The sequence below is a fragment of the Rhincodon typus genome, chromosome 23, assembly GCF_021869965.1.
Source record: "Rhincodon typus isolate 14 chromosome 23, sRhiTyp1.1, whole genome shotgun sequence".
In the NCBI taxonomy this organism is placed as follows: Eukaryota; Metazoa; Chordata; class Chondrichthyes; order Orectolobiformes; family Rhincodontidae; genus Rhincodon; species Rhincodon typus.
In genome coordinates, this window is record NC_063354.1 from 20302370 (window position 1) to 20327539 (window position 25170).

Sequence of the window (25170 nt, forward strand, 5' to 3'; positions counted from 1 at the left end):
AAACGTCAGCTTTCCTGCTCCTCTGATGCTGCTTGGCCTGTTGTGTTCGTCCAGCTCTGCACATGACTATGAGCTCAGCCCACTTGCTTCCACAGAATATACCAAAATGTTTTATCAGAAGCAAATGTCCATATTTGCCATAGACAAACTGCAACCTCTTGCAGCACAAGCTGCATGACTACAACTAAATTTGCATTTATGTAGCTCTTTGGGCACTAAACAGCATGCCAAGCCATTTCCCAGATGCATAATCAAATGCAAATCAACATCAAGCCAAAGAAGTACATAGTAAAAGGAACTGACTGAACAGTTGGTCAAATCAGTGTGTTTTAAGGAGGAGCTTAAAGGAAGACAGGGCAGTGGAGAGGTTGATTGGTTTTGGAAAGGAATTCCAAAAAATTGGAAATAACATTGTTGGTACTACAGCTGCCAGTGGTAGAAATACACAGGAGACTATAGGTGAAGAAGCACTAGCCTGAAAAGGTTGAAAGTGGCTACAGAAATACAGAAAGCAAGATTATAAGGAGTTAAAAGGAGATTGTTGGCAAGATAAATTGAGGTGGGATGGTGAAGTTAGACAGAGCTAACACTAGATATGAGGATGTAAACTGGTCATTGTGTATAATACAATGACATTTAACATCAGAGACTGAATTTTCCAATGTGGTTGGAGGGTACATGTTAGAATGGACAGTTGCAGAGCAGTTAGTCCATTTCTCACTTTTATTTTTGTCGCTCAGTTAGAGTTTTTGAATAACCATCTGCTTAGAAATCTCTTGTCATTGCTACATCCAAGTTTGTTGCTAAAAACATGCTGAAGTAGTTTATCAAATTTCAGATTTTATTTTGCTGCATCCCTCAACTCTGTCAGTGGAATACTTCACACCAATAGTTCATGGATACAGTTCAGAGCAGTTTGTTTTGACCAGTCACAGAACAGTTAACATTCCAGCAGAAACCAAATAACCTCTAATGCTGGAAAGAAACTCATTGTTCTTTGGCCATGCAGCATGTTATCAGTGAAAATATTTATTTTATAAATGATGTTTTTTTTCAAATATGAATTCTTGTAAACTTGCAGCATAAGTAATAAGAAGCAATTTAACGATGCTGTTGTTTACAATTTCACTTTGAATGTTAATAATTAGAGCAGACCGAAAAGTTAATGGTACTTAAGACTGAAATATTCATGTATTTTGGCAAGTATGCAGTAAATGTTGCAGAACATGACTGTGTAAAATGTGAGAAAATGCATTCAGCAGGAGTTCAATTGTGCAAGACTTGACGTAATTTTGAGACAAATGTCAGCATAAAATATTGTTGAAGCTTCATCTACATTTCAAATATTCAAATACCACTATATGGGAGGGGCAGTGGCACAGTGATCATGTCACTGCATTGGTAGTCCAGATGTGAATATCCTGCATTTTCTTCCCAATAAGCCAACAACAAAGCCACCCACATTGCTGTCAGCAAAATTCTAAATGGGTCAGATGACCGCTATCATTTCTTCATTTTACCTAAATTAAACAACAGTTTTAAAACATAATTTTATAAATGCTTGCATTTGTAATTATGTTCATCATGTTACTGCATTAAACCAAGAGTACTAAGGTATAATATTTTATCCACGTGCTGGAAGTTTCTAAATTGCAAAAAAAAATCAATTTAGTCTGACCAACTAATAGACATGGCATAAGGATATCTTATGTATAGTTACACTCATAGTGCCAATGACTGGAATAAAAGGTCAAGGTTTAACTTTATATAAACTTAAGAACAACATATGTTTCATTAATGGATTAGTTGGAAAAACCTGGGCTGCACAGCCCAATGGCTGCCAAATTGAATTTTAAACATGAGAAGCAGTTAGATATTATAATTGCTCTCAGTCCCACTGAAATAAGAAGAAATTTAGTCAAGAAAATGGCTGTTAAACATTATCTAGTGAGGATGCTGCTAAGTACATGTATTGATATCAGATAATGACTGGATTGTTGTACTCAACTGCGATATCTGCCAATAATAACTGTATTCAGTTGAGGCATTCAAAAGAGCATTGGATGATTATTTAAATAGAAACAATGTGCAGGGTTATGGCGAAAAGACATGAATTTGGCACAAAGTCAATAGTCAAAATGCTCAGAGTCATTGCAGAGAAGATGGGACTAATGGCTGCTTCTACACTATAGCAATTCTGTGATTCAAATAAAACTTGAACAAGGTAAACAGCAACAGGAGACACTGACCCAGATCTTACAATCTCTGAACAGTGGTAAACCAGACTTACTGTACCATATCTGGAACCCACCATCAATGACTACCTCCCCACCCCCATGCTTGACCTAACCCAAGTACCTCTGGACTTAACTGACCCCATCATCCAACTACCACCTCAGGCGTTTCTTTCTGGCATTTCTCGAAGAGGCTTTGGAACACTTAACCTGTGTTTACTTAATGGAATACAACAGTGACTACCACAGAAAGCGGCCGTAGCTTCCACAAATATTATCCTGTGCTGAGTAAGTTCTGCAGTGTCTTCCATCAGAAGATGGATCTCAAAATCACAGCTAAGTTTTGTTTGATCTGGGTCAGAAATAGGCTTCCCACTCAGTTCATAAGATTTGGGTCTCTGCCTTTAGGAGAAAAGGAGGGAAGAACCTTGAAACATTTTCAAAAATGAATGGGAATATAGATGGTATTGTTGCCATATACTGAGGAAATGCAGCTTTACAAATCTAAAAATTTTCACCTGAAGGAGGAGGCATGTGTAATGAATAATCTGAATACTATAACTAGCATCACAAGCAATGTTTTTACATATACTTGTAATTATTAACATCATAATGCTGTCACAAGGCTTTAAACAAAAGCTTAATTTTTTATTGTAGCACCAGATGAGGCACCAGAAATTCTTTCTGTCACACCACATACCACAACCTCAGTAATGATTCGTTGGCAGGTGAGTTTAAGATACCGCTCTGAAACTGCGTATTTCATTTTTTAAGTCTGTAATTTTACTGGCAGCATGTAGCCAAGTGAGTATTAATTTCAGCAATTTGCTGCTTCATTTCGAGGTTAGGGTCATACAGTACAGAAACAGACCCTTCAGTCCAACCAGCCAAACATAATGCCAAACTAAACTAGTCCCACCTGCCTGCTTCTGGTCCATATCCTTCCAAACCTTTCCTATTCATGTATCCATTCAAATGTCTTTTAAACAAAGGCAATTTTACTCGCATCCACCACTTCCTCAGCAAGTTCATTCCACACACAAACCACCCTGTGTAAAAAAAAATTGCTTCTCATGTCTTTTTTAAATGTCTCTCCTCTCACCTTAAAAATGTGCCCCCTTTTCTTGAAATCCTCCATCCTAGGGAAAAGGCGACTACCATTAACTCTATCTATACCTCTCATTATTTTATAAAAATCTATCAGGTCACCTCCAATGCTCCAGTGAAAAAATCCCAGCCTATCAAGTCTTTCTTTATAACTCAAACGTTCCATACCTGGCAACATGACGGTAAATCTCTTCTGAACCCTCTTCAGCTTAACAATATCCTTCCTATAACTGGGCGACCAGAACTGGGCACAATATTCCAGAAGAGGCTTCACCAGTGTCCTGTATAACCTCAACATGACTTCCCAATTATTATTCTCAAAAGGACTAAGCAATGAAGGCAAGTGTGCCAAATGCCTTTTTAACCACCCTGTCTATATGTGACACAAACATCAACAAGTTACATACCTTCCCCCCAGGCCCGAGATCCCTCTTTTCCACAACACTACCCAAGACCCTACCATTAATTGTAAAAGCCCTACCCTTGTTTGTTGTACCAAAATGCAATACCTCACATTTATCCAGATTGATCTCCATCTGCCATTTTTCTGTCCATTGACCCATTTGATCAAGATCCCTTTGTAATTGTAGAAAAGATTCTTCACTGTCCACAATGCCACCAGTTTTGGTGTCTCCACAACTTAATAACCATGCCTTCTATGTTCTCATCCAAATCATTTATATAAATGACAAAAGAAGACCCAGAACCGATCCCTGTGGAACACTGCTGGTGACAGGCCTCCAGTCCAAAAAGCAACCCTCCACTATGGGCCTCCTCTAATGTCACAGTTACACCACCCGCAAATTGGAGGAGCAACACCTCATATTCCGCCTCAGGTGCACACAGCATGATGACCTAAACATGGAATTCACCAGTTTTAAAATCTCCCATCCCTGGCCTCATCCCATGTCCAAACCTCCCTCTCATCTCCGCCTCCTTGACCTGACACAACCTGTCCATCTTCTCTCCCATGTATCCGCCCCACTCATCCCATTGACCAATCCGCACCACTCCCTATCTGCGCTAGCCTATTACCATCCCACCTACCTTGCCCAGCACCACCCCTGTTCTCTATTTATTTCCAAGCTCCCTTCCCCCTCCCCATTTCTGAACAAAGGTCCCGACTCAAAACATCAACTTTCCTGCTCCTTTGATGCTGCCTGGCCTGCTGTGTTCCTCCAGCTCCACACTGTGTTGTCTCTGACTCCAGCATCTGTAGTTCTTGCTATCTCCTCCACTATTACTCTGTCTCCTGCCATTAAGCCAATTATGTATCCAATTGACAATCTCACCCTGAATCCCATGTGACCTAACTTTACTAATTAGTCTACCATGGGGAACCTTGTGAAAGGCTTTACTAAAATCCAAACAAACAACATCTACTGCACTGCCAATCATTTGGTAACGTCCTCAAAAAACTCAATCAAGTTTGTGAGACACGATTTTCCTTGCACAAAATTATATTCATGCTGTGCTGTGTTGTACTGCTACTGTGTACCACGTGGAAACATGTGGAACAGGGCTTTCTAAAATAACTCCACAGGGGTTGGTATCCTGCCACCTTTATTTACATGTGCATAGTACATGACGCTGACCCAGCTAGCTCAGAGCCAGCTCCTAGAGTGAACAGAATCCCTGACACTTCTGTTTATGTCTGTCAGCCATGACTCCCTCATTGGACCAGATTAACAGCCCAAATCAGGGAACTCATATTCTATGAGATCTATTCGGCTGACCGGAATCCGGGGATGTAGGCCCATTCTTATTCCTGTAGCTTCTCCTGGGATATTTTCATACCAGGTCCGGTTCCTCCGACTCTGCCTCGGATACCGGCAACGTGTACTGGAGCATTGTTCGTCTCTTGGGCCCAGAGCATCTTGGCCAAAATTCATCTTCCTTGAGTGGTAATGTCATTGAGACTGCGACATCTGCTGTGTCCATCTCACCCTCAGAGGTTTCTTCGACGCTTTGCGGAGGAAGAGAACCTACAGGTTCTGACAGCCTTGCTGAATGTTCTGAGGGGCTGGATATGGTTTGCTCCTGCCCTGTTTGTGAGATTGCAGCTTTCATGTGGGTACATGTGCTTGTTCTCCATTCCGAATTTTGTATGTCACGGGACCTTAACCTTGCATCAACCATGCCTCTTACAATAGCTGCTTCTTCATTTCCCTAAAAGGTACATCTTGACTACACAACTGTTTCCAAAGAAAACCCTTTTACAATAGCAGATGTAAGGGTGCCAGGATGAAGGCCACGTTAAGTATGAATTTTCTGTAAAAATTCACCAACCCAAGGAAAGACCTAAACTCCGGTACATATGTAGGAGCAGAGCACCTTTGATCAACCTCACTTTACCTTCTGATGGGTGTAACCTGGTCTTGTCGACTCTGTGGACCAAGTAGTTCATGTACACTCGCCTTGGAGAAACATTTAAGCACTATGTCCAAGTTCTCGAAATGCTCTTCATAGGTCTTCCCGGTTATTAGCATGTCATCCAGATAAATGGGGATCTGGGGTAGACCTTGTGAAATTTTCTTCATCATCCATTGGAAAGTGACACAGGCTGTTGATATCCCAGCTCGCAGTTTTGTATACTGGTACAAACTCTTATGGATATTAATTGTAGCATACTTCTCATCTAATCACAATTGCTGGTACGCATGGCTCATGTCCAACTTCGTGAAGGACAGCGTGCCAGCCAGTTTTGCACCCAAGTCCTCTATGCAAGGAATTGGGTGTTTATTCAGCTGTGAAAAGCAGTTTAATGTTTGCTTGAAATCCCCACAAAGGCAAACCAAACCATTGGGCTTCACAATTGATACGACCGGTGCTGCCCATTCTACAAACTGCACCGGTTTGATTCTCTCGCTTTCCAGCCTCCTGATTTCTGCCTCTATTTCTGCAAGTAACGTAAGTGGCACTGGGCGGGCCTTGCAGAATCTTGGAATTACTTACTGGTCAACACGCAAGGTGGCCTTGGCCACTTGCTAGTTCCTTGACCTTTCTGAAAAACCTTCGAGTATTTAATTAGCCTTCACTCAGGCAGCCATTTTCTAATCCAAAAAGCCAATCAAGTTGAATCTTTCTCAACCAATTTTACCCGATCAAGCCTGGGCCTGAACCTTTTACTATAATCCTTGGTAAGTGAACCAGTTACTTCTCATAAGAGACAGAAACCAAAGTTGTACACTTAATCTATGCAGGTTCCACAGTATAGGTTCGCGGCCTGGCCAAGGTCTTATGCAAACGTAAGGATTGGAGTCCAAAGCGAATTTTGCTAAAGACTACTTCCGCAATTGCTGATACAGCCACACTGGTATCGACCTCCATTAGCACTGGGTGCCCATTTACCCAGTCATTTATTTTGATTGGTTCTGATTTGGATGTTGCTAAACATTTTAACTGTTCCGAACCAGATGTAGGTGCACTCTCCTGGATACGGCCTATGAGTTCTCTCACTGAATTCAGGCCTAGTGGGACTCTTTTGCTGCCTTGAGTCCGCATACCGGCAGCAACTATAAATGGCCCACCAGCCCAAAACCTTGAGAAAATTTTAACCATTTCAGTGAGGCTTCGCTTTCTTTTGGGGTTTTGCTGTGGGCTGACCTGGAGTCCCTCTGTTCAGGAAATGTGCTGAATGAGGCTATGCAGTTCATTCAAGTGGTGTTCCCCAAGCTCAGTAAACCTGGCGAGGCCGTCCACTTCCATCAGAATACCCTGTAACTCACATACTCCACTTACCACATTTTCTAATGACAAAGCCAGTTGTGTTGCCTGTTTGAAGACTAGTTGGGCCTCAGCTATTCGGTGCTTTTGCACGGTTCCATCATTAATCCCACATACCAAACAGTCTGTCAGCATCTCACTTACGGTTAAACCAAAATCACATGTCTCTGCCAGTCATCTTAACCTTGTCAAAAATCCCAACCTGGATTCCCCTGGTTCTCGAACTGCAGACTAAAACCCATAGCATCTCAGAATTAGTGGAGGCTGGGGGTCATCACATTCCTTGGCTAAATCCATCAACTCTTGAAAGGTTTTAGTATTTGGTGCCTCAGGGAAAGTTAGGCTTCTAATAACCAAAAAAGCTGTGGGTCCACAAGCCATCCAGGAGGATTACTCATTTCTTTTTATCTGCCCCAATGTCCATTTTCCCAGAAAAAGTACTGCATTCTTTCCACATAGCTGGGCCCAGTCCTCGACGGCAGGAATGAACTCCATGAGAGTCGGTATCCTGTCACCATGTCATCATTTATTTACGCATGCATAATACATGACACCGACCCCTGCTAGCTCAGAGCTGGCTACGAGAGTGAACAGAACCCCTGACTCTCCTGTTTTTATCTGTCAGCCAGGGCTCCCTGATTGAGACTGTTAATCTGGTACAATCAGGGAACCCACATTCTATGAGATCCGCCTGGCTGACCTCCTTCCAATCATTACACTTAGCGACAACTCACTGCCCAATCTTTGTAAAGTAATTGCTTACTGACACAACAACAGAAGTTGCTGGAAAAGCTCAGAACTCAGAGGAAGGGTCACCGGACCCAAAACGTTAACTCTGATTTTTTCTTCACAGATGCTGCCAGACCTGCTGAGCTTTTCCAACAACTTCTGTTTTTGTTCCTGATTTACAGCATTGACAGTTCTTTTGGTTTTTAATTGCCTACTGACAGATTTTTTTACTCCTCCAAAGCCTCCTGCTGAAGAGAAAATTAATGGAATCCTTTTAGGGTATCGGATTCGCTACCGAGAATTAGTTTATGATAGTTACAAAAGCTTTACGCTTCGCAGTGTGAACAATCCCAATGCTAAGTGGTCTGAACTCACACGTAAGTCTATTTTGTTGTTATATTCTGTTACACAAGTGTACAGATCACTGTTGTTTTATTAGTTTGCATGGTATTAGCCTGGCAATTTGAATTATAATTTTCCTCTGCAAGCATGTATAGTTTGTTCCTGTGAATAAGCTCCTTCCAGGAGAATTGGTGCGACAGCATGTTACAATTTTGTCCTTTCACTTCTGGGGCTTATATCTGATTTCAACTAAGTCAGAGGTGATTGGAATTTCTCCATTATGGTTGTTATAGCCTCTAAATTCTGTGGATTTATGCAGTCTTTAGTGATTTTTGTCGGGTACGATACAAATGAGGACTATATTTCCTGCAAAAAGTATCACTTGCCATCCAAAAAAATTGAGTTGTGTTTTACCATGACTGTGATTGTTGAAACTCAATCAACACAGCAACAGGAATTAACAGAAAGGACTGTGTTTTTTACAAACTGCATGTATAAACTAATCAAATTCTTCTCAAAATTATCAGCACTTCCATTTCTCTGAAATCCTAAAAGAAGTAATTTAAGACCTGAGTTTACATTTGAAGTAAATCATCATTTTCTAGAATCATCATTTTGAATCAGAAGTTTTATGACTATGAACCAAATGAACCAGGGCTCATGCTGGTTATATTACTAGACTAATAATCATGGATTTCTAACCGGAGACATTAATTCAAATCCCAGCATATAACAATGAAAAAGTTAAATTTAACTAATTGCAATAAGGTCTGGAATAAAAATCTTTAATTTTAAGATAATAGATTGTCATGAGACTCCATCCAGTCCATTATGTCTGTTTGGAAAGGACATCTGCTGCTCTTACCTAGTTTGCCCTTCATGTCATTCCAGGTCTACAACAAAAAAAAGTGTATTTTAGCCACCACTGAGTTTCACTCAAAAAAGTGGCCTACAGAACAATCTCAGATAACAAAATCATATAAAAAAGGCAATACTTTAATCAGTAGTGACTTTAATCTTCATGTAGATTTGGAAAATCAATTTGACAAAAGCAGCCATAAGGATGAATTTATTGAGTGTATTCAGAACAATTTGTGAGAACAAAACGTTGGGGATCTAACCAGATATTAGGCTATTTTGGATTTGGCAATATGTAATGAAACAGATTTAATACATGATCTCAGAATAAAAAATCCCTTGAGGAACAGTGACCATAACGTGGTAGAATTTTGCATTCATTTTGACAAAGAGAAACTTGAGTCATAAACAAATGTGCTAAATTTAAATAAGGGCAATTGGATAGGTATGAGGGAAAAAGTTGGCTGGATTGGACATAAGAAGGTCTACAGCAGAAATGACAATGGAGGAGCAATGGCAGATGATTGAGAAAATAACCAAGGAAGTTAAGGCCTGTGTCAAACTGAAACAAAAATAAATGTACAATGTGACAAAAATAAGTGGTAAACCAGAGGACTTCTAAAATTTTCCCAATCAACAAAAAATGACCAAAAAAGTACAACAGAGAGAGAAAACAAACTATTAAGGCAAACATGCAAATAATATCAAGCCAGACAGCAAGAGTTTCTTTAAATACATAAAAAGAAAGGCTAAAGTGGCCTTAAGGAATGAAACCAGGGAGATAATAATGAGAAACAAGGAAATAACAAAGCAGTTGAATAAATTCTTTGCATCAGTCTTCATGGTAGAAAATACTTATAACAATTAAAATATACCAAATAATCGAGAACTAAAGGGGTGGGAGGATATAAACGTAATAACTATCACTAGATGAGAAGTACAAGGGAAATTAATGGGGCTAAATGCTGTTAAGTCCCCTGGACCTGATGGGTATCGCCGAGCATTTTAAAGGAAGTAGCTGCAGAGAAAGTGCATACACTCATAGTAAACTTCCAAGAACCCTCAGATTATAGAGAAGATTTAGGAGATTCGAAATCCAGCAATGCAAAACCCTTATTGAAAAAGGGAGACAAATAAACAGTAACTATAAGTCAGTCAAATGGTACAGCATGTTTGATGGGCTGAATGGACCAATAAAGCTTGTGGCCTTATGGTCTTCTCAAGAGCAGTAAATCCTGGCATATTTATGTTGCAATGTCTACATCCCATAAGTAAATCTTAAAAACTGGTAAGTTTTATCATTTGGCAATAAATTGGCATTCTCACTCAGAAATACAACAGACGCGTATCACCAGTAGGTATCAGTGCTGTTGGACTGAAGGCACATTGCTGAAGGTCTGTTAAAGAAAGCAATACTGAAACGTAAACCCATGAGAAACAAGTGGGAAACATGTTATTTCCCAGCAGTAAAAAGTTTGAAGAATATAAACACTCCAAATGTGTTGCTTTGTATTAATAAAACTGTGGTATGATATTCAATTACCTTTTTTGCATAAAGATTGCCACATACAATTATTGTGACCATCCACGTGACTCACTGAAAACTGAACAAAATCTAAAGCTTTTCAATGTCTATATGATACTATGGATCATGAAATATTGACTGTGTAACATATAGTCAAATTAGTATATACTATACAGTCATAGTCATAGAGTCATACAGGACGGAAACAGACCCTCTGGTTCAACTTGCCCACGTTGACCCAATATCCTAATTTAATCTAGTCTCATTTGCCCACATGTGGCATATATTTGTCTAAACCCTTCCTATTCATATACCCATCCAGATGGGTTTTAAATGTTGTAATTGTACCAGCCTCCACCACTTCCTCATTCCATACACGCGCCACCCTCTGTGTGAAAAAGTTGCCCCTCAGGTGCCTTTTAAATCTTCCCCTCTCATCTTAAACCTATGGCCCCAAGTTTTGCACTCCCTACTCTGGGGAAAAAGACCTTGGCTATTCATCCTATCCATGCCCCTCATGATTTTATAAACCTCTATAAGATCACCCCTCACCCCCCGACGCTCCAGGGAAAATAGCCCTAGCCTATTCAGCCTCTCCCTGCAGCACAAACCCTCCAATCTCACAACATCCTTGCAAATCTTTTCTGAACCCATTCAAGTTTAACAACATTTTTCCGATAGCAGGGAGACCAGAATTGAACACAATATTCCAAAAGTGGCCTAACTAAGATGATGCAAACTGAGAAAAAAAAGCGAACGTTACAATCTTTTCCTTCTTTGTTTCATGTCAATAAGCTTTAGTAATTTTAACATCTGTAGAGAATTAGTGCGTAATGACATTTAATAGCATTGAATGTTTTTCTGTGATCATTGAGATCTTCCCAACTATTTATTTGTCGCCTGTAACACATGACTTAAACTGTTACAGACACACAGAGGAAATGGAGCAGCCTAGTAGGCCTCACCAATAATAGTAATGTAGAATTGTGCTATATCATCTCAGGAACCTCACTATACACACCATCTAACACAGGATTTATATAAAAAGTAATGTCTATAGAGTTAGCAGTAAATTGTATTGGCCATGTGTATTATTAACCAATATTTAAACAATCATTGTGCAGTACACGCTGCAACATTCAATGTCTCATTGTATTCATTGGTTTCAGTTTGTTGTCTGTGTTTTTCTAACCTTGTTTTGACTTTGTTTCAATAACCCTAGATTAACTTACCACCACCAGTGCAAGATTATTACTGTGTTGTTCAGTTATGCCTGCTGCTGGTGCTTAAATGAAAGTAACTTGATTGATGTTTTTGCGCACTAATATTCACTGTTCATTGTAAACTATCTCTTCATTTTATCACACATCCTGTAGCTGTGTATAATGTTCGGAACCTTAGTGACTCAACCCTAGCGCAATATGAACTGGACAGTAAGTTAACTTTCTCATTCCTTTCTCTATGTTTTAACACAATTTCTCTGCATCTTTCCAGAAGGCAATAAACCAAGCAGACTTACAGCTCCATGAGTGTTCGCCATCTTTTGGGATCTCATACAAATAAGTGTTCTTCAGTTCGGAGTTTAGAGATGTAGACGTCATTTGGCTGTGTTCCATTGTACCCACGTTGAGGGTTATACACTCAAGCTGACACCCTTCTCTCTCACCACAAGAGATATCAGATTTATTTAGCCACTAGCAGCTGTGGAGGTGAAAGCCACTGAGAGCAATAGTACAACACGGAAGGGTGAAAGATATTACAGAATATCAAGAAATGGAGATACATACAAAGTGAGCAGATTCATTGGAGGCAGATTATTGGAAAGGCAAAATGCTGAATTTGAAATCAATAAAAAGTTGGAATTAAAAACTCTTCTAATGGCAACCATGTGATCACTGTCAATTGTTGTGAAATCCCATCTGTATTCAAATGTCCTTTAGGGAATGAAGTATGCTATGCATAACTCCAGACCCACAGTAATGACACTCTTAATTACTCCCTGAAGTGGCCTAGAGAGCCATTCAGTTCAAGGATAATAAGGGATTGACAATAAATGCTGATCCAGCCAGCAATACCTACATCCTATGAACAAATATTTTAAAAATCCAGCCCTGCCACCACATGACACTCTTCAGACCTTGACAATAGGATGGTAAATTTGACTGCAATGTGTCATGCATACCCAGTATTGTTATACTTAATATTGTTATACTTAATATTGTTATACTTAAGCAGTCAAGATGCTTCTAATATTTATAAATTGTTCCTCCTTTGGGCTAAAGTACATGACATGATCAAAGCTCTGAACATCTCTCTGTCAGTACAAGGAGTGGGAAATAAATATATCATTTCGACACAAAATATTTTAATGGATTAACTATGGAGTGAAAGAAATTCATCAAGGTAGCTGCCAAGGACAAATGTAGATCTTTTAAAGGTGTAACGTTAAATATTAAAAAAATGGAAAATGCAGAAAAATTAGTCCAAGCTAAATGAGCCATCTCCAAAATGGATGAATCAGAAAATCAACACAAAGATAACAAAAAAAAACAGATTCCATGAAACCTTGAGAGCAAAAGGACAGGATGAACTTTGGAAGGAACATAAGGAAATATTGAAATATATTGCAGAAAGGCCATAGGGGAGAAATAAAGCAGAAGATAAACACAGTAATAAACTACTTTTTGAACATTATAGTAGAGCAGTACAAGAATAATTTGCAAAATTATTTTTTAAAAGATTAAAAATGGATTAATCAATGTTAAATCAGAGTTGATAATATTTGTTAGCTGTCACACTATAATGTGTATCAACAAATATTTCAAAGTTTCCAGGGAGGTGATGTTTGGTAAAGAAAAGAAAGATAGTCTTAAATTCATATCATCTGCTTCAAATGTGCCAAAGTGCTTTAGGAACACACAGTTGATTACTTTTTGGCATTACTTATTTTGTTGGCAATATTGAAGCCAGTTTATGCACTGTAAGTTCTACAAGTAAGTCGTGCAAATGACTGGTTGATTTGTTTTTTTTCTCATGCTGTTGATAAAGGAAGCCACGTTGGTCAATGTACCTACAGAATTATTTGTTCCTCTCAGAATAATATCAGGAGATCTTTAACATATTGTTCAAACCACAAGAGCGGGCATCTCGGTGGCACCTGAGTTTACATCCTTCTGACTTAATAGCTTGACTGTAATCAGCTTAAAAAAAAATTTGCTGACAAGTTTAAAAGATTGCCAACTCTAGGTACTAGGATCTAGGATGCTAAAGGAGACCGGGACAGTAATTTGTGCAGAACTGTCAAAATAAAGTAACATTCTCTTGGTATTGTTATGGTTATTACAATATTGAAAGACTGCAAAAGATACAGTGCTTTTATTTTAAGAAAGGAGGATAAGTCTGACACAGATTATTTACATCAGAGCATTGATGTTAAGTTATACTAAGGATTAGATTTGGAGACCATCATCTTAGCTTCATAAAAACAGTCATTGTAGACTCAAGAGAAAAAGGCCCTGCTGAGAAACCAAACCTTCTCAACTTCAACTTTACCATGATATAGTTTATTTTGGTTTCTAAAGATTTTATTTTTGTTTTACAAACTCCCACAGGAAATAGGGTTTTCATGATTTAAGCCAAAGTAGTGCTTAGTAGAAAATGGGCCTAGATAAGAATCAGATTGCAAAAAATGAAATGTAAAGTATTATGAGAGGCATAGGACTAGATTGATGAGGGCAGGAAAGATTTAAGGGAGGTGGGGGAGATAGTAGCTGAGTGAAGTCTGCCACAGTCAATGCAGAGATCTAGATTCAGAAACAAAATGTCAGCCAATATCCATCACTTGCATATTTAGTTAACAGTGGATAGCCTTTAGTTAGGAAGGTTTTAAGGAATAATTTTTGATTAGAATAATTAAGCATTGAAAATGTACTTGACATCTCATTTAGGTCAGTTATATTGACTTTCTGTCTGAATCTGCGTAGATCTGAGCAAGCACAGGCGATATGAAATCAGAATGAGTGTCTACAATGCAGTGGGCGAGGGTCCTACCAGCTCACCTCAAGAAGTATTCGTAGGTGAAGCAGGTAAGCCAACCAGCATTAACGTAGGGGGTGGGGGTAGGCGAAGATATGGAGGAATTTTAAGCGCCAGAAAAGTTTATTTTGGAAATGTAGCAGTTCTGCATCAAGCTCTGTATGTATTTGTTTTTAAGCTTCATTTACCTGAAATAGTTGCTGGAAAAATCTCAATGTTTTAATCTTTTGACTCCTAATAAATAGACATCACAATCTGTACCTGTCTGCAGATTTTCTAATTAGTGGAAACATTTTATTGCATAAAAACTGAATGCATTTTAAAGTGCACTATAGGCTGACCATTGACTAGATTATACATACAACTACTCACTCTCAACTCCTTACTGAACATGAAAACAAAAAATGCTGGAAATCACAGAGGGTCAGGCAGCATCCATGGAGAGAGAGCAAACTAACGTTTCTAGTCGAGATGACTATTCATCAGAGCTAAAGTGAAGTGTGAAGGGAGCAGCATTTATGCAACAGTGCGAGGGGGAAGGTTGGAGTGCTGGGGCAAAAAGGCTGTTGATAGCCCCACCAACCTCATTTCCTCATACCTTCATTTTATCCTCTCTCCACTTGTTCAGACCCTGTCCACTTACATCCACAATTCCTCTGATGCCTTCCGCCATATTGACAATTTCCAGTTCCCTGGCCCTAACTGCCACCTGTTCACCATGGATGTCTAATCCCTGTATAGCTCCACTCCCCAGCAGGATGGTCTGAGAGCTCTCGGCTTTTTCCTCGACCGGAGGCCTGAACAAACACTCTTCTCTGCTTGGCTGAATGTGTTCTCTCACTGAACAATTTCTCCTTTAATTCATCTTACTTCTGCCTAGTCAAAGGAGTGGCTATGTGCACTTGCATGGGTCCCAGTTATGCCTGCCTCATTATGGGGCATGTGGAACAATCCTTATTCCAGTTCTACACTGCACCCCCCCCACAACTCTTTTATTGGTACATCAGCGACTGTTTCAATGCCGCTTCTTGCTCCAGCCTGAACCTTGAAAAATTTGTTCATCTTGCCTCCAATTTCCACCCCCTATAACTTTCACATTGTCCAATTCCAACACTTCCCTTCCTTTCCTTGACCTCTCTGTCTCCATTTCGGGGAATAAACTATCCACTGCCACCCACTAGAAAGCCACTGACTCCCATAGCTACCATCACTACAACTCTTCCCACCCCATGTCCTGCAAGGGCTCCATCCCATTCTCCCCATTCCTTCACCTACATTGTATCTGTTTGGACGAGAGCACCTTCCAAAACAGCGCTGCTGACATGGCTTCCTTCTTCCATGACTGTGGTTTCCCACCCACAGTGATTGACAGGACCCTGAACTGCACCCAGACCTATCACCCGTGCTTCCACCCTTGCCCCTTCCTGTCACTCACAACAGCATGATTGAGTCCCACATGTCCTCACTTTTCAAACCCACCTGCATTCAAAGGATCATTCTCTGCCATTTCAGACAACTCCAGCAGAACACCACCACCAAACACATATTCCACTCACTCCCCCCGTCTGCATTTCACAGGGATCGTTCCCTCTGGGACACCCTAGTCCATTCCACAACCAGTAACACAACTTCTCCTTCCCACAGCACCTTCCCATGTAACTGCAGAAGATAAAATACCTGACCCTTCACCATCCAAGGGCCTAAACAATCTTTCGAGGTAAAGCAGCATTTCACCTGTACCTCCTCCAATCTTGTGTATTGTATTCGCTGCACCCAATGTGGCCTACACTACACTGGAGAAACTAAACGCAGGCTGAGTGATGGCTTTGCAGAACACCTCTGGTCTGTGCGCAAGCATGACCCTGACATTCCTGTAGCCAGTCATGTTAACACAGCGCCCTGCTCACATGCCCACTTATCTGTCCTCGGCTTGCTGCAGTGCTCCAGCGAATCAAACTGGAGGAGCAACATCTCATCTTCAAACTAGGTAGTTTACAACCTTCTGGGCTCAATATTGAGTTCAACATCTTCGAAATGTGAACCCATTCCTTCCCTTTCTTTAAGCTTTGCTTGTTACATTCTCTCTCACCCTCTCTCTCTCTCTCCCCTTCCCAAACCCCAGTGGCACTGTCCATTCCTCCCAGTCTGGTGGTTAGACACACTATGTTCTGCCCTTCTCACATTCCGATCACTTAATCTGACCTTTCAACATCCTTTCTCCCACCGCACTCCAACCTCCCCCCTCATACTATAGCACAAATGCTGCCCTCTCCACACTTCACTTCAGCTCTGTTGAAGAGTCATCTAAACTCAAAACGTTAGCTTGCTCTCACTCCATGGATGCTGCCTGAACCACTGTGATCTCCAGCACTTTTGATTGCAGCTCAGATTACAGCATCTGCAGTAATTTGCTCCTCACTGGATATGTTTTTTGAGGGATGTAGATATTATACTGGCCAATCCACCACCTTCCTGCCCACCCCCCAGCCTGGTTCCAATAACATAGAAGGTGGTCACTGCTAAAATTGACAGCCTGCCCTCTATTTTATTCATTTACTGCCAGTTGAGCATGTTACTGAGCTAATTGGTATGGACTGTGCACATTTCAAAAATATTTGCTGATGTGTATTTACTGAACACATACTAGTCTTCAGCTAAGAGAGTGAACAAGTGACCAAGTCGATATGAAGCTCCCCTTGAAATTACCCCTCCTATATTTCCTCTCTCTTTGTGAAGAACCATAGTTTAATTAAACATATTCCCCCAATAACTTTCCTGAGGTTGAGAGCTCAAAAATTGCAAGAATTAACCTGTGGCTTAGGCAATTAATTGATAACAAGAGTCAAATATGTTTGGTTGTTTTAGCCAGTTTGTTATTTTTTTCTAAAATAAGCAATTGCATGGACAGACATTAAACAGAAGTTTAGATGCTTGTAGCATGTTTACTGTGGCAAGTTGTACTTAGCTACCTCACAGTTTAAAGTCTATCTAAGCAGATTAAAAAGTTATTTGAATTTGGCAATGTGATTGAATATACCGTAGAAGTAAGTTTCAATAGGGCTGTTGGAGGTACAGAAAAAGAAGAGAGGAACAAAATGTCTGTCAGAGTTATGAAAAGCAAACAATGTAAGTAGAAATGGTAACACAAAAGGAAAAACTACAGAATGATTGATAATTTTGATGTTACGGGATAAGTTGGTTGGTGTTCAGGATCATGGATTAGTGGGGTTTAAAGTAGGATAGGATAAGGAGACCAAAGTCTGAAATGAGTTGTTGTTTAGTCTGTGTTTAGCTCAGGAGGCTAACAAAGAAGCAATTAAAATTTCAAGGCTAGAAATGACAAAAGCACAAATGAGGATCTCAGCAGTAGACGGTGTCTGATAGAGAATGAATTATATTTTGGACTGAAGGTGGCTGTTCTTGATAGACCAAATCTATGTTTTAAAGATAAGTTTGAGTGTAACAATGCACACTGTCAGTTTGAACATGATTTGGGATCTAGGAACAGGAATGGAATCTCTTAGAATGCAGAGTTTTTAATGGGTATTAAAACAGCCTTATCAACGTTGAGCTACAATTTAGGACAAATAATTAGTGACAGTTACAGTCATAGGATCTAGGGTTGTGATGGAGAAGTAGAGCTAAGTATAATTGGGGCAGAATAAATCTATTAGCTTTTTCTAAGAGTGCCATAGATATGACGAAACATATGGTCTCTTTTATTGTAAGATTCTGTGAATCTAAGTCAAACCAAGGGAGGAGAGGTATTATTTAAACTTAACATTTTTGTCAAATGTGGAAAGTTGTGATATTTTAAATGATGTCCTCTCATACTTTACATGTATATTAGCAATGTGTTTTTATTGTTGTGCTTAATACCTCCCCTATTTTTTTAATTTAGTCCCCACTGCGCCACCTCAAAATGTTCAGGTGCAAAGCTCAACAGCAACACAGTTAGACCTGACTTGGGAGCCTCCTCCACCTGAAGCACAGAATGGAGACATACAAGGATATAAGGTATAACCAATTTGTGCAAAATCGTGGAAAGAGAAAGGAGCTCAAATAATTACATTAAGGACAGGAGCAGTTCATGGAACCTTGTATACATAGTCTGGTAAAAAGCTTTGAATGAAAACTAAGTGGACTGTGCAAAGAGGCTTGTATAGGATGCTGAAAAAAATTTCATTGCCATTACACAGGACAGATGTACAAACTGAATAACATGTTAGTTTACACATGGAGCTGCAAAGAAACATTGAATTTACATTGAGCCTTTTGTATCTTAAAAATGTTCCCAAGAGTTTTACAGCCAATGGATTATTTTTGAATACATAGATTATTATGGTATCCATTCTCATTATTATTGTTAGTTAAATGCTGAATAAATATAACAGTGACATCTATAGTCACTTTCAACAGACTGTAAACAAAAGATGACATCATAGAATCCCTACAGTGTGGAAGCAGACCATTCAACCATCAAGTCCACACTGACCCTCCGAAGATGATGCCATCACTTACCCTATCTACATTTCCCATGGCTAATCCACCATGGCTAATCCACGTAGCCTGCACAACCTCAGACACTACAAGACAATTCAGTATGGCCAATCCACCTAACCTGCACATCTGTGGATTGTGGGAGGAAACGTACACAGATAGAGGGAGAACCGGAGTCCCTAGCACTATGAGGCAGCAGTGCTAACCACTGAGCCACTATGCCACTCCAAGTTTGTACAAGTGAGATTACAGACAACAATATTATGCAGAATATTCAAATAAAAGAGTTTACATAATTGCTTACAGTAAGACAACAGTCATTCATAAACAAGGGGAAACCATTACAGGCCACATATCCAAGAAGAAACAAGAATGGCTATCTCTCCAGTGTCCAGAATGGGACCCCGAGCCACAATCTTCCAGGGAACATAAACCAATTATTGCCACTGAGGCCGTGCAAAGCTGAACAATGTATCATATGACACAGTCTGGATTGACTTCATGCCCATACAAAGTCTCTTTTGTTTTATGTTTTGCTCCTGGGATGTGAGCATTGCTGGTAAGGCTAGCATTTGTTTCCCATTCTCGATTGTCCTTGATAAGGTGATGGCTGAATTATCTTGTTAAATTTCTGCAGTCTGGTGTTGTTGTTCCATAATGCTGTTAAGAATGGAGATCTGCCACACAATTTTTAGAAATGAATGCAAACCTGTCCTCCACTGATTCTCATGATGTGACTGCTAAATTGTGAAAGCGCGCTGATGTTTTTTCCCCTCCTTGATCCAAGAATGGTGAGGAGAATTATAGTGCATCTGTTATTAACCCCACTGAGATAAAACTAATTCAGTACAAGTTGGTTATTTCCTCCTATTTTGAATCTACAAGCTGTCCCTCAGTGACATTATCCAAAAGCACAGTGTTGTTTCCACACGTATGCTGACACCAACCTCTACTTCACTGGTTTATGTTCCTTTGAAGCTTGTTGCTTGGAGTTCTATTCTGCACATTGCAGAGATGAGGAAATCCTTGTCCCGGCTGGTAGCTTATGGTCTGTCCTGGTTTCCTCCTACCTATGAGTTTCTGCTTTCTGACTCAGCAAAGTCTTCCATTTACACAAATATATTTATTACTGTTCCCTGTAAATTTATCTCACACTCCAACGGACTACCCCTCATTTCCTCACAGTTTCTTCCACATGACTGCTGGTGTCTTTGTTACCTCATGATATACAGAAGCATCTCAATTCATATCTGTTTCTACTGGACAAGACTCACCACCAACATGTTTGACTCTTCCGCTGTTACTAATCAGACTGCTTATCTGACATCCAATAGTGGACGAGGAGCAGTTTTTCTCAAGTTATTTATTGGGAAAACCGAGACTATTTTTAAGGTTGCCAGTTCAAACTCTGTTCCCTCACTACCAACTTCACTCCTCTTCTTGGTGTCACACTTGACTTGAGATAAACTTCTGACCCCACATTCATGCCATCACTAGAACCCTCTATTCCATTTCTGTAACATCATTCAACTCCTCCTCTGTCCCAGCCTCCTTCTGCTATCCTATCATCCAGTGCTTACAAATTTAGGTTGGCCCCAGGAAAGCAATAATTTGTTTTATAATTCTCCTCCTTATTTTCAAATCCCTGTGTGGCCTAACTGCTCCCTACTTCTGTCTCTGGAATATCTGTATTTCTCTAATTCTGACCTTTCCTTCCCACGATTGAGCAGCATGTCTTCAATTGCGTTGATCCCAACCTGTCTACTTCCCTCCTTTAAAAAAACTTCATAAAACCTCCCTCTTTTAACAAGCTTTTGGTCTCTGACACAATATCTCCTTTATCTAGCTTGGGGTTATATTTTGTTTTATAATTCTCCTGGAAGTGTGTTGGGATGTTTTATTATGTTAGAGGTGCTTTATAAATTTTGAGGTTGGTGTCATTAAAACTGGTATGTCATAGGCCTTTATGGCTTAACTATAACTGTGTGAATCATCAATAGCCTCAGCCTCGACCTTATGTTTAATAGTCACGGTTGGTAAGAGTTTAGGATATTAAACATTTTAAAAAATCAGAATACTTGTAATTTCTGCTCTTTTCAAAAATAGCATGATATAATCACTTTTTTAAAAATAACAATCACAGTCCCTCATAATCACTGGAGGAGAAATACACAAGAGGTTAATTGTATGATAACAAAGATAATTCATTAGATGTTTGAAGACAGTGGTTCTTTTACGAGTAATGCAGGGTCATGACCAAGACTGATTGAATTATATAAGGATGATGTGTTCATGAAAGTCCTATATTGATGTGTTTTCCTTTGGTTTGTTACAACGCATTTGCAGAACTCTGTTTAATAGATCACATTCAGACTCCTTGACCTGAATTTTCATGTATGTGGGAAGTACAGAATCACTGATTCTGGTCCTTTGGTTCATTCTCTTGAGCTAAATGACCTCCCCCTATGCTTTAAGATTGTATGATCTCCTGTATGCCGTGTCTTTTTAATTTGAGCAAACCTATGGAAAACATAGGCAATGTGCGAGATTACATGTGAATATAAGAACAGAAGTCTTAGAATACTGTTTAAGATATGCCAGAAAATATATTGCTTTGACAGAATGCACTATACAAAGTCCAAATATACCATTCTGCTGCTGAAGTTCATCTGGTATGTTTCTTTGAAGCTACCAATTATGACTGCTCTGCCTTTCATTGATCAATTAACAAACAAAATGACTCTTTTTATTTTAAAGTTATGCTTACTTTGAGTGTGACATTTAAATTTGTATGTGTAACAGTCAGTAATTGAAGTGTAACAGATACATTAATATTATCAATGTAAAATATAAAAATTGGAGGCTCTGCCTCAGCCCAACTGCTGTTGAAATTCTTACATATGCCTTCGTTACTTTCTTTCTTGACAAGAGTTCACATATGTGCCTATTAAGTCATTGCAAATCAATTTTGTACATCCTTTTCTTCAGATTTAACAAAAAAGAAAACAATCCTATCTCTGTACTGAGCTTTATCCATTTATAGTACATTATAAATTGAGAACGTTCATTCCCAAATTGCATCATGTGATAGTGTGAAGTTGGAATGTATTAGCTTTAATCTTTCTCCTGTGACCAACAATGGATCATACAACCTTATGCCCAACTTTGAAAGCAGTATAATATTTTAAAGTCCTTAATTCAAAATGCCTGTCGGTAATTTTATCTGTTTGCCTTTTTAAGTAAAGCATAATGTCTACTTTTTAAACTTTTTATTGCAGTTCACAAGATTTTGAAAAAAAACTCTAAAAAGGAACATTATCTGGCCCATCAACAGCCATCTGGAAAACCATCAGTTTCTTACTTCATCACAATTAATTATGCATTGAGCTTTTCCACGTTTGTCTTCATTGTGTGAACTAGAAATATAATCTGCATATATGTAACCCTTTGTGTAAAAGAAAGCCTGATATTGAAGAATCATCTTTCATCAAAGGGACGCTGCTTTATCCTATTGCAATGTTACATTACAGTGAAAAGACCAAGAAGCAGTGTTCCATAATTTAGTTTTAATGTACCATTTGCTACCTTATTTACGACTATTAGAATCCTTCTTGATCGCTTCCTTTCAAAATTGAGAAATACAAGATGCTCAAATCTTTCTTCATAAGACAACCAGCACTAGATGTCATCCTCATGGCTCTCTTCTACATCACATAAAAGGGTTGAATGTCTGACTTGAGACTTGGACACAATACTTTAGGTGTGTTCATTGCATCTTCTGCAACGTGCCTTGTTAATTTAGCTAACTAGCTTAGTATCCAATTTTCTACCAGAATTAACTGAGATGTTGAGAGCTAAGTCTTCCTTAAGCCTGATCTTCCCAGCTACTGGCCTGAATAAACTTGTCATGTTCATTTTGGCCTCTATGATATTGAGGATTCCCCACCAGAGCCTCATGCAAACTTATCTTTGATGTTGCCAACCTCTCTGCAAGAGCTATGCATCGCAGGTGTATATATCCAGCAGCACCAGATCATTTTTGATCATTAATTACTTAATATCAATTAGGCAATTGCTAATATTCATTATTGATATGCTCAATTGTAGCTATCAATGCAGTTGCAACTGAGGTGACAGTGAGGAACTGACATCACTGATTAATTCCACCAAATTTCATTTGCGATAGTCACAATATTATAATATCGTCTAGATTGTAGATTTTGAATAAATTATTTTTAGTAACTCACTAAATGAAAGACCGTTACAGTTGGTTATTTTAATTGTACTTGCCTACTTTTAGAAAAGGCAAGAAAATGATAGCTCAGGTTACAAGACCTTTTGAAGTTTCTTTCCTGTTGCAGATATGTTACTTAAAAAGTTACGTTTAAATGGGTTTTTTCACATGATTAGTTTAGGATAAAGTTATGAGACTCAAGTTTTTCAAAGTGCTCTAAGACACGGCTTTTCTTTTAGATTTACTACTGGGAATTTCAGCGACAAAATGAGACAGAAAAACTGAAGACCCTTTTCCTCCCTGAAACCAATGTGAAGCTCAAGAATCTAACAGGATACACTACCTACCTGATCAGTGTGAGTGCATTTAATGCCGCTGGTGATGGTCCTAGAAGTATACCTATCAGGAGCCGAACACAACAGGCAGGTGAGAGTATCAAAATAATTCATAAGAACTAAAACTATTGGATAAGCCAGTCATAAAGTGACAAAAAAAATTAACTTTGTATAACTTGCATTCATACAAGCATTCTATGCATGGTGGAATTGATGAAGGACTCAGATTGTTCAATCACTGGCTTCAGTGTCATACTTCACCTTTAAGAAGTTTTTTTAGGGTTTATAGTTGGAAGCGTGAGTGAATATGTAGGGTGGGTGAGGTGCCTGGAGTGGCGGATGGTGAAGAGACAGGTGGTGGTGAGGCAGCAGGGTGGGAGATGGAAAAGGGGATAGTCAGATCCAGAGGTGTAGCTGGGTGGTCAGGAGTGTTGGTGGGTGATAGTGGAGGGAGATGGAGGGTATTTCCAATATCAGGGGTTAGTCAAGAGTTTGTCAGGGGATCCGTTATTGGGATGACAGTTCTGGAGCTACCTAGGAGTTAGTATACTTCTGTCTGTCATTTCCTGACTAACTATTCAGGTAAACACATTGGAACTGTCCAAAGTCTCTGATTCTAACTCAAATTTGGAGACATTTGCGGAGGGCCCCAGGGAACAGAATAAATGCTCATTGGAAGCTGAAATGCCTATTAACAATGCCCAGGCAATTCCCACAGAGGTCAACAGGTCAGGACTTCCACAGAGCCCTGATATGCATCACTGGTCGTATCTCTGACAATATAAATACTGGAAGGTTTGAGCCTCTGTTTCCACTTCACAGGTGCAGCCTGACCTACTGAATACTTTCAGCATTGGTTTTTATTTCACATTGCTAGCATGTGCAGCATTTTATTTTTGTGGTAAAGTTTCTAGAAAGTTGGGCTATACAAGCCTCACTAAAGCACATATAGTAAAAATGTACAGGACTGAAATTTGGGTTAAAAGATACCTTTACACAAAATGAATATTGTCCCCATTAATTAATGTAAATAAATTAGAGTAGAAAGCTGGAATTGCAATTAACCTATTTAAATCCATATTTAAACAGGACTATTTAAGTATTTTAATATTGATTATCAAATCATATGTCTCTTTAAAACAATATTCCCATTAACCATTTCCTTTCTAATACTACTCACTGAAATGGCTTGCAACTTGGACTTAATTTATTGATAGAAATAGAATGAAATCCTAGATGTCCTGTTGAGATTTTGTACTTCAGCCTCTTTGCATTGAAGCACAGTGTATGAATTTTGTGGATATCATTCCCCAAAAATAAGACATACGTGAAAACTGTGATTGTTCTCATTGTGTTGAGCAGTGTTATATATCAGGAAAACCTGAGATGAAATTGCTAACATGCCTTATATTACCTGACCACTGCTAATTCAGGGAAAGTAAATATTAGCTATCCTATTGCAACTCGATAATCCATAATGCTAAACATGGATTTATTGCTGCCAGGTGAGGATTTGATTAGGCTTGGCTGCTATAACCCAGATAG

The 25170-nt window shown here is 39.2% G+C and overlaps 1 protein-coding gene across 1 annotated transcript in view; it reads left to right on the forward strand.

The window, feature by feature from the left end:
* Positions 1-25170, forward strand: part of sdk2b (sidekick cell adhesion molecule 2b) — a 428005-nt gene that overhangs the window by 268440 nt on the left and 134395 nt on the right. Inside the window, exons 31-37 of the mRNA XM_048611111.1 lie at positions 2643-2698; positions 2892-2962; positions 8038-8173; positions 11898-11954; positions 14505-14606; positions 18458-18573; positions 23530-23716. Coding sequence (XP_048467068.1) covers positions 2643-2698; positions 2892-2962; positions 8038-8173; positions 11898-11954; positions 14505-14606; positions 18458-18573; positions 23530-23716 — 725 coding nt within the window. The remainder of the gene's footprint in view (positions 1-2642; positions 2699-2891; positions 2963-8037; positions 8174-11897; positions 11955-14504; positions 14607-18457; positions 18574-23529; positions 23717-25170) is intronic.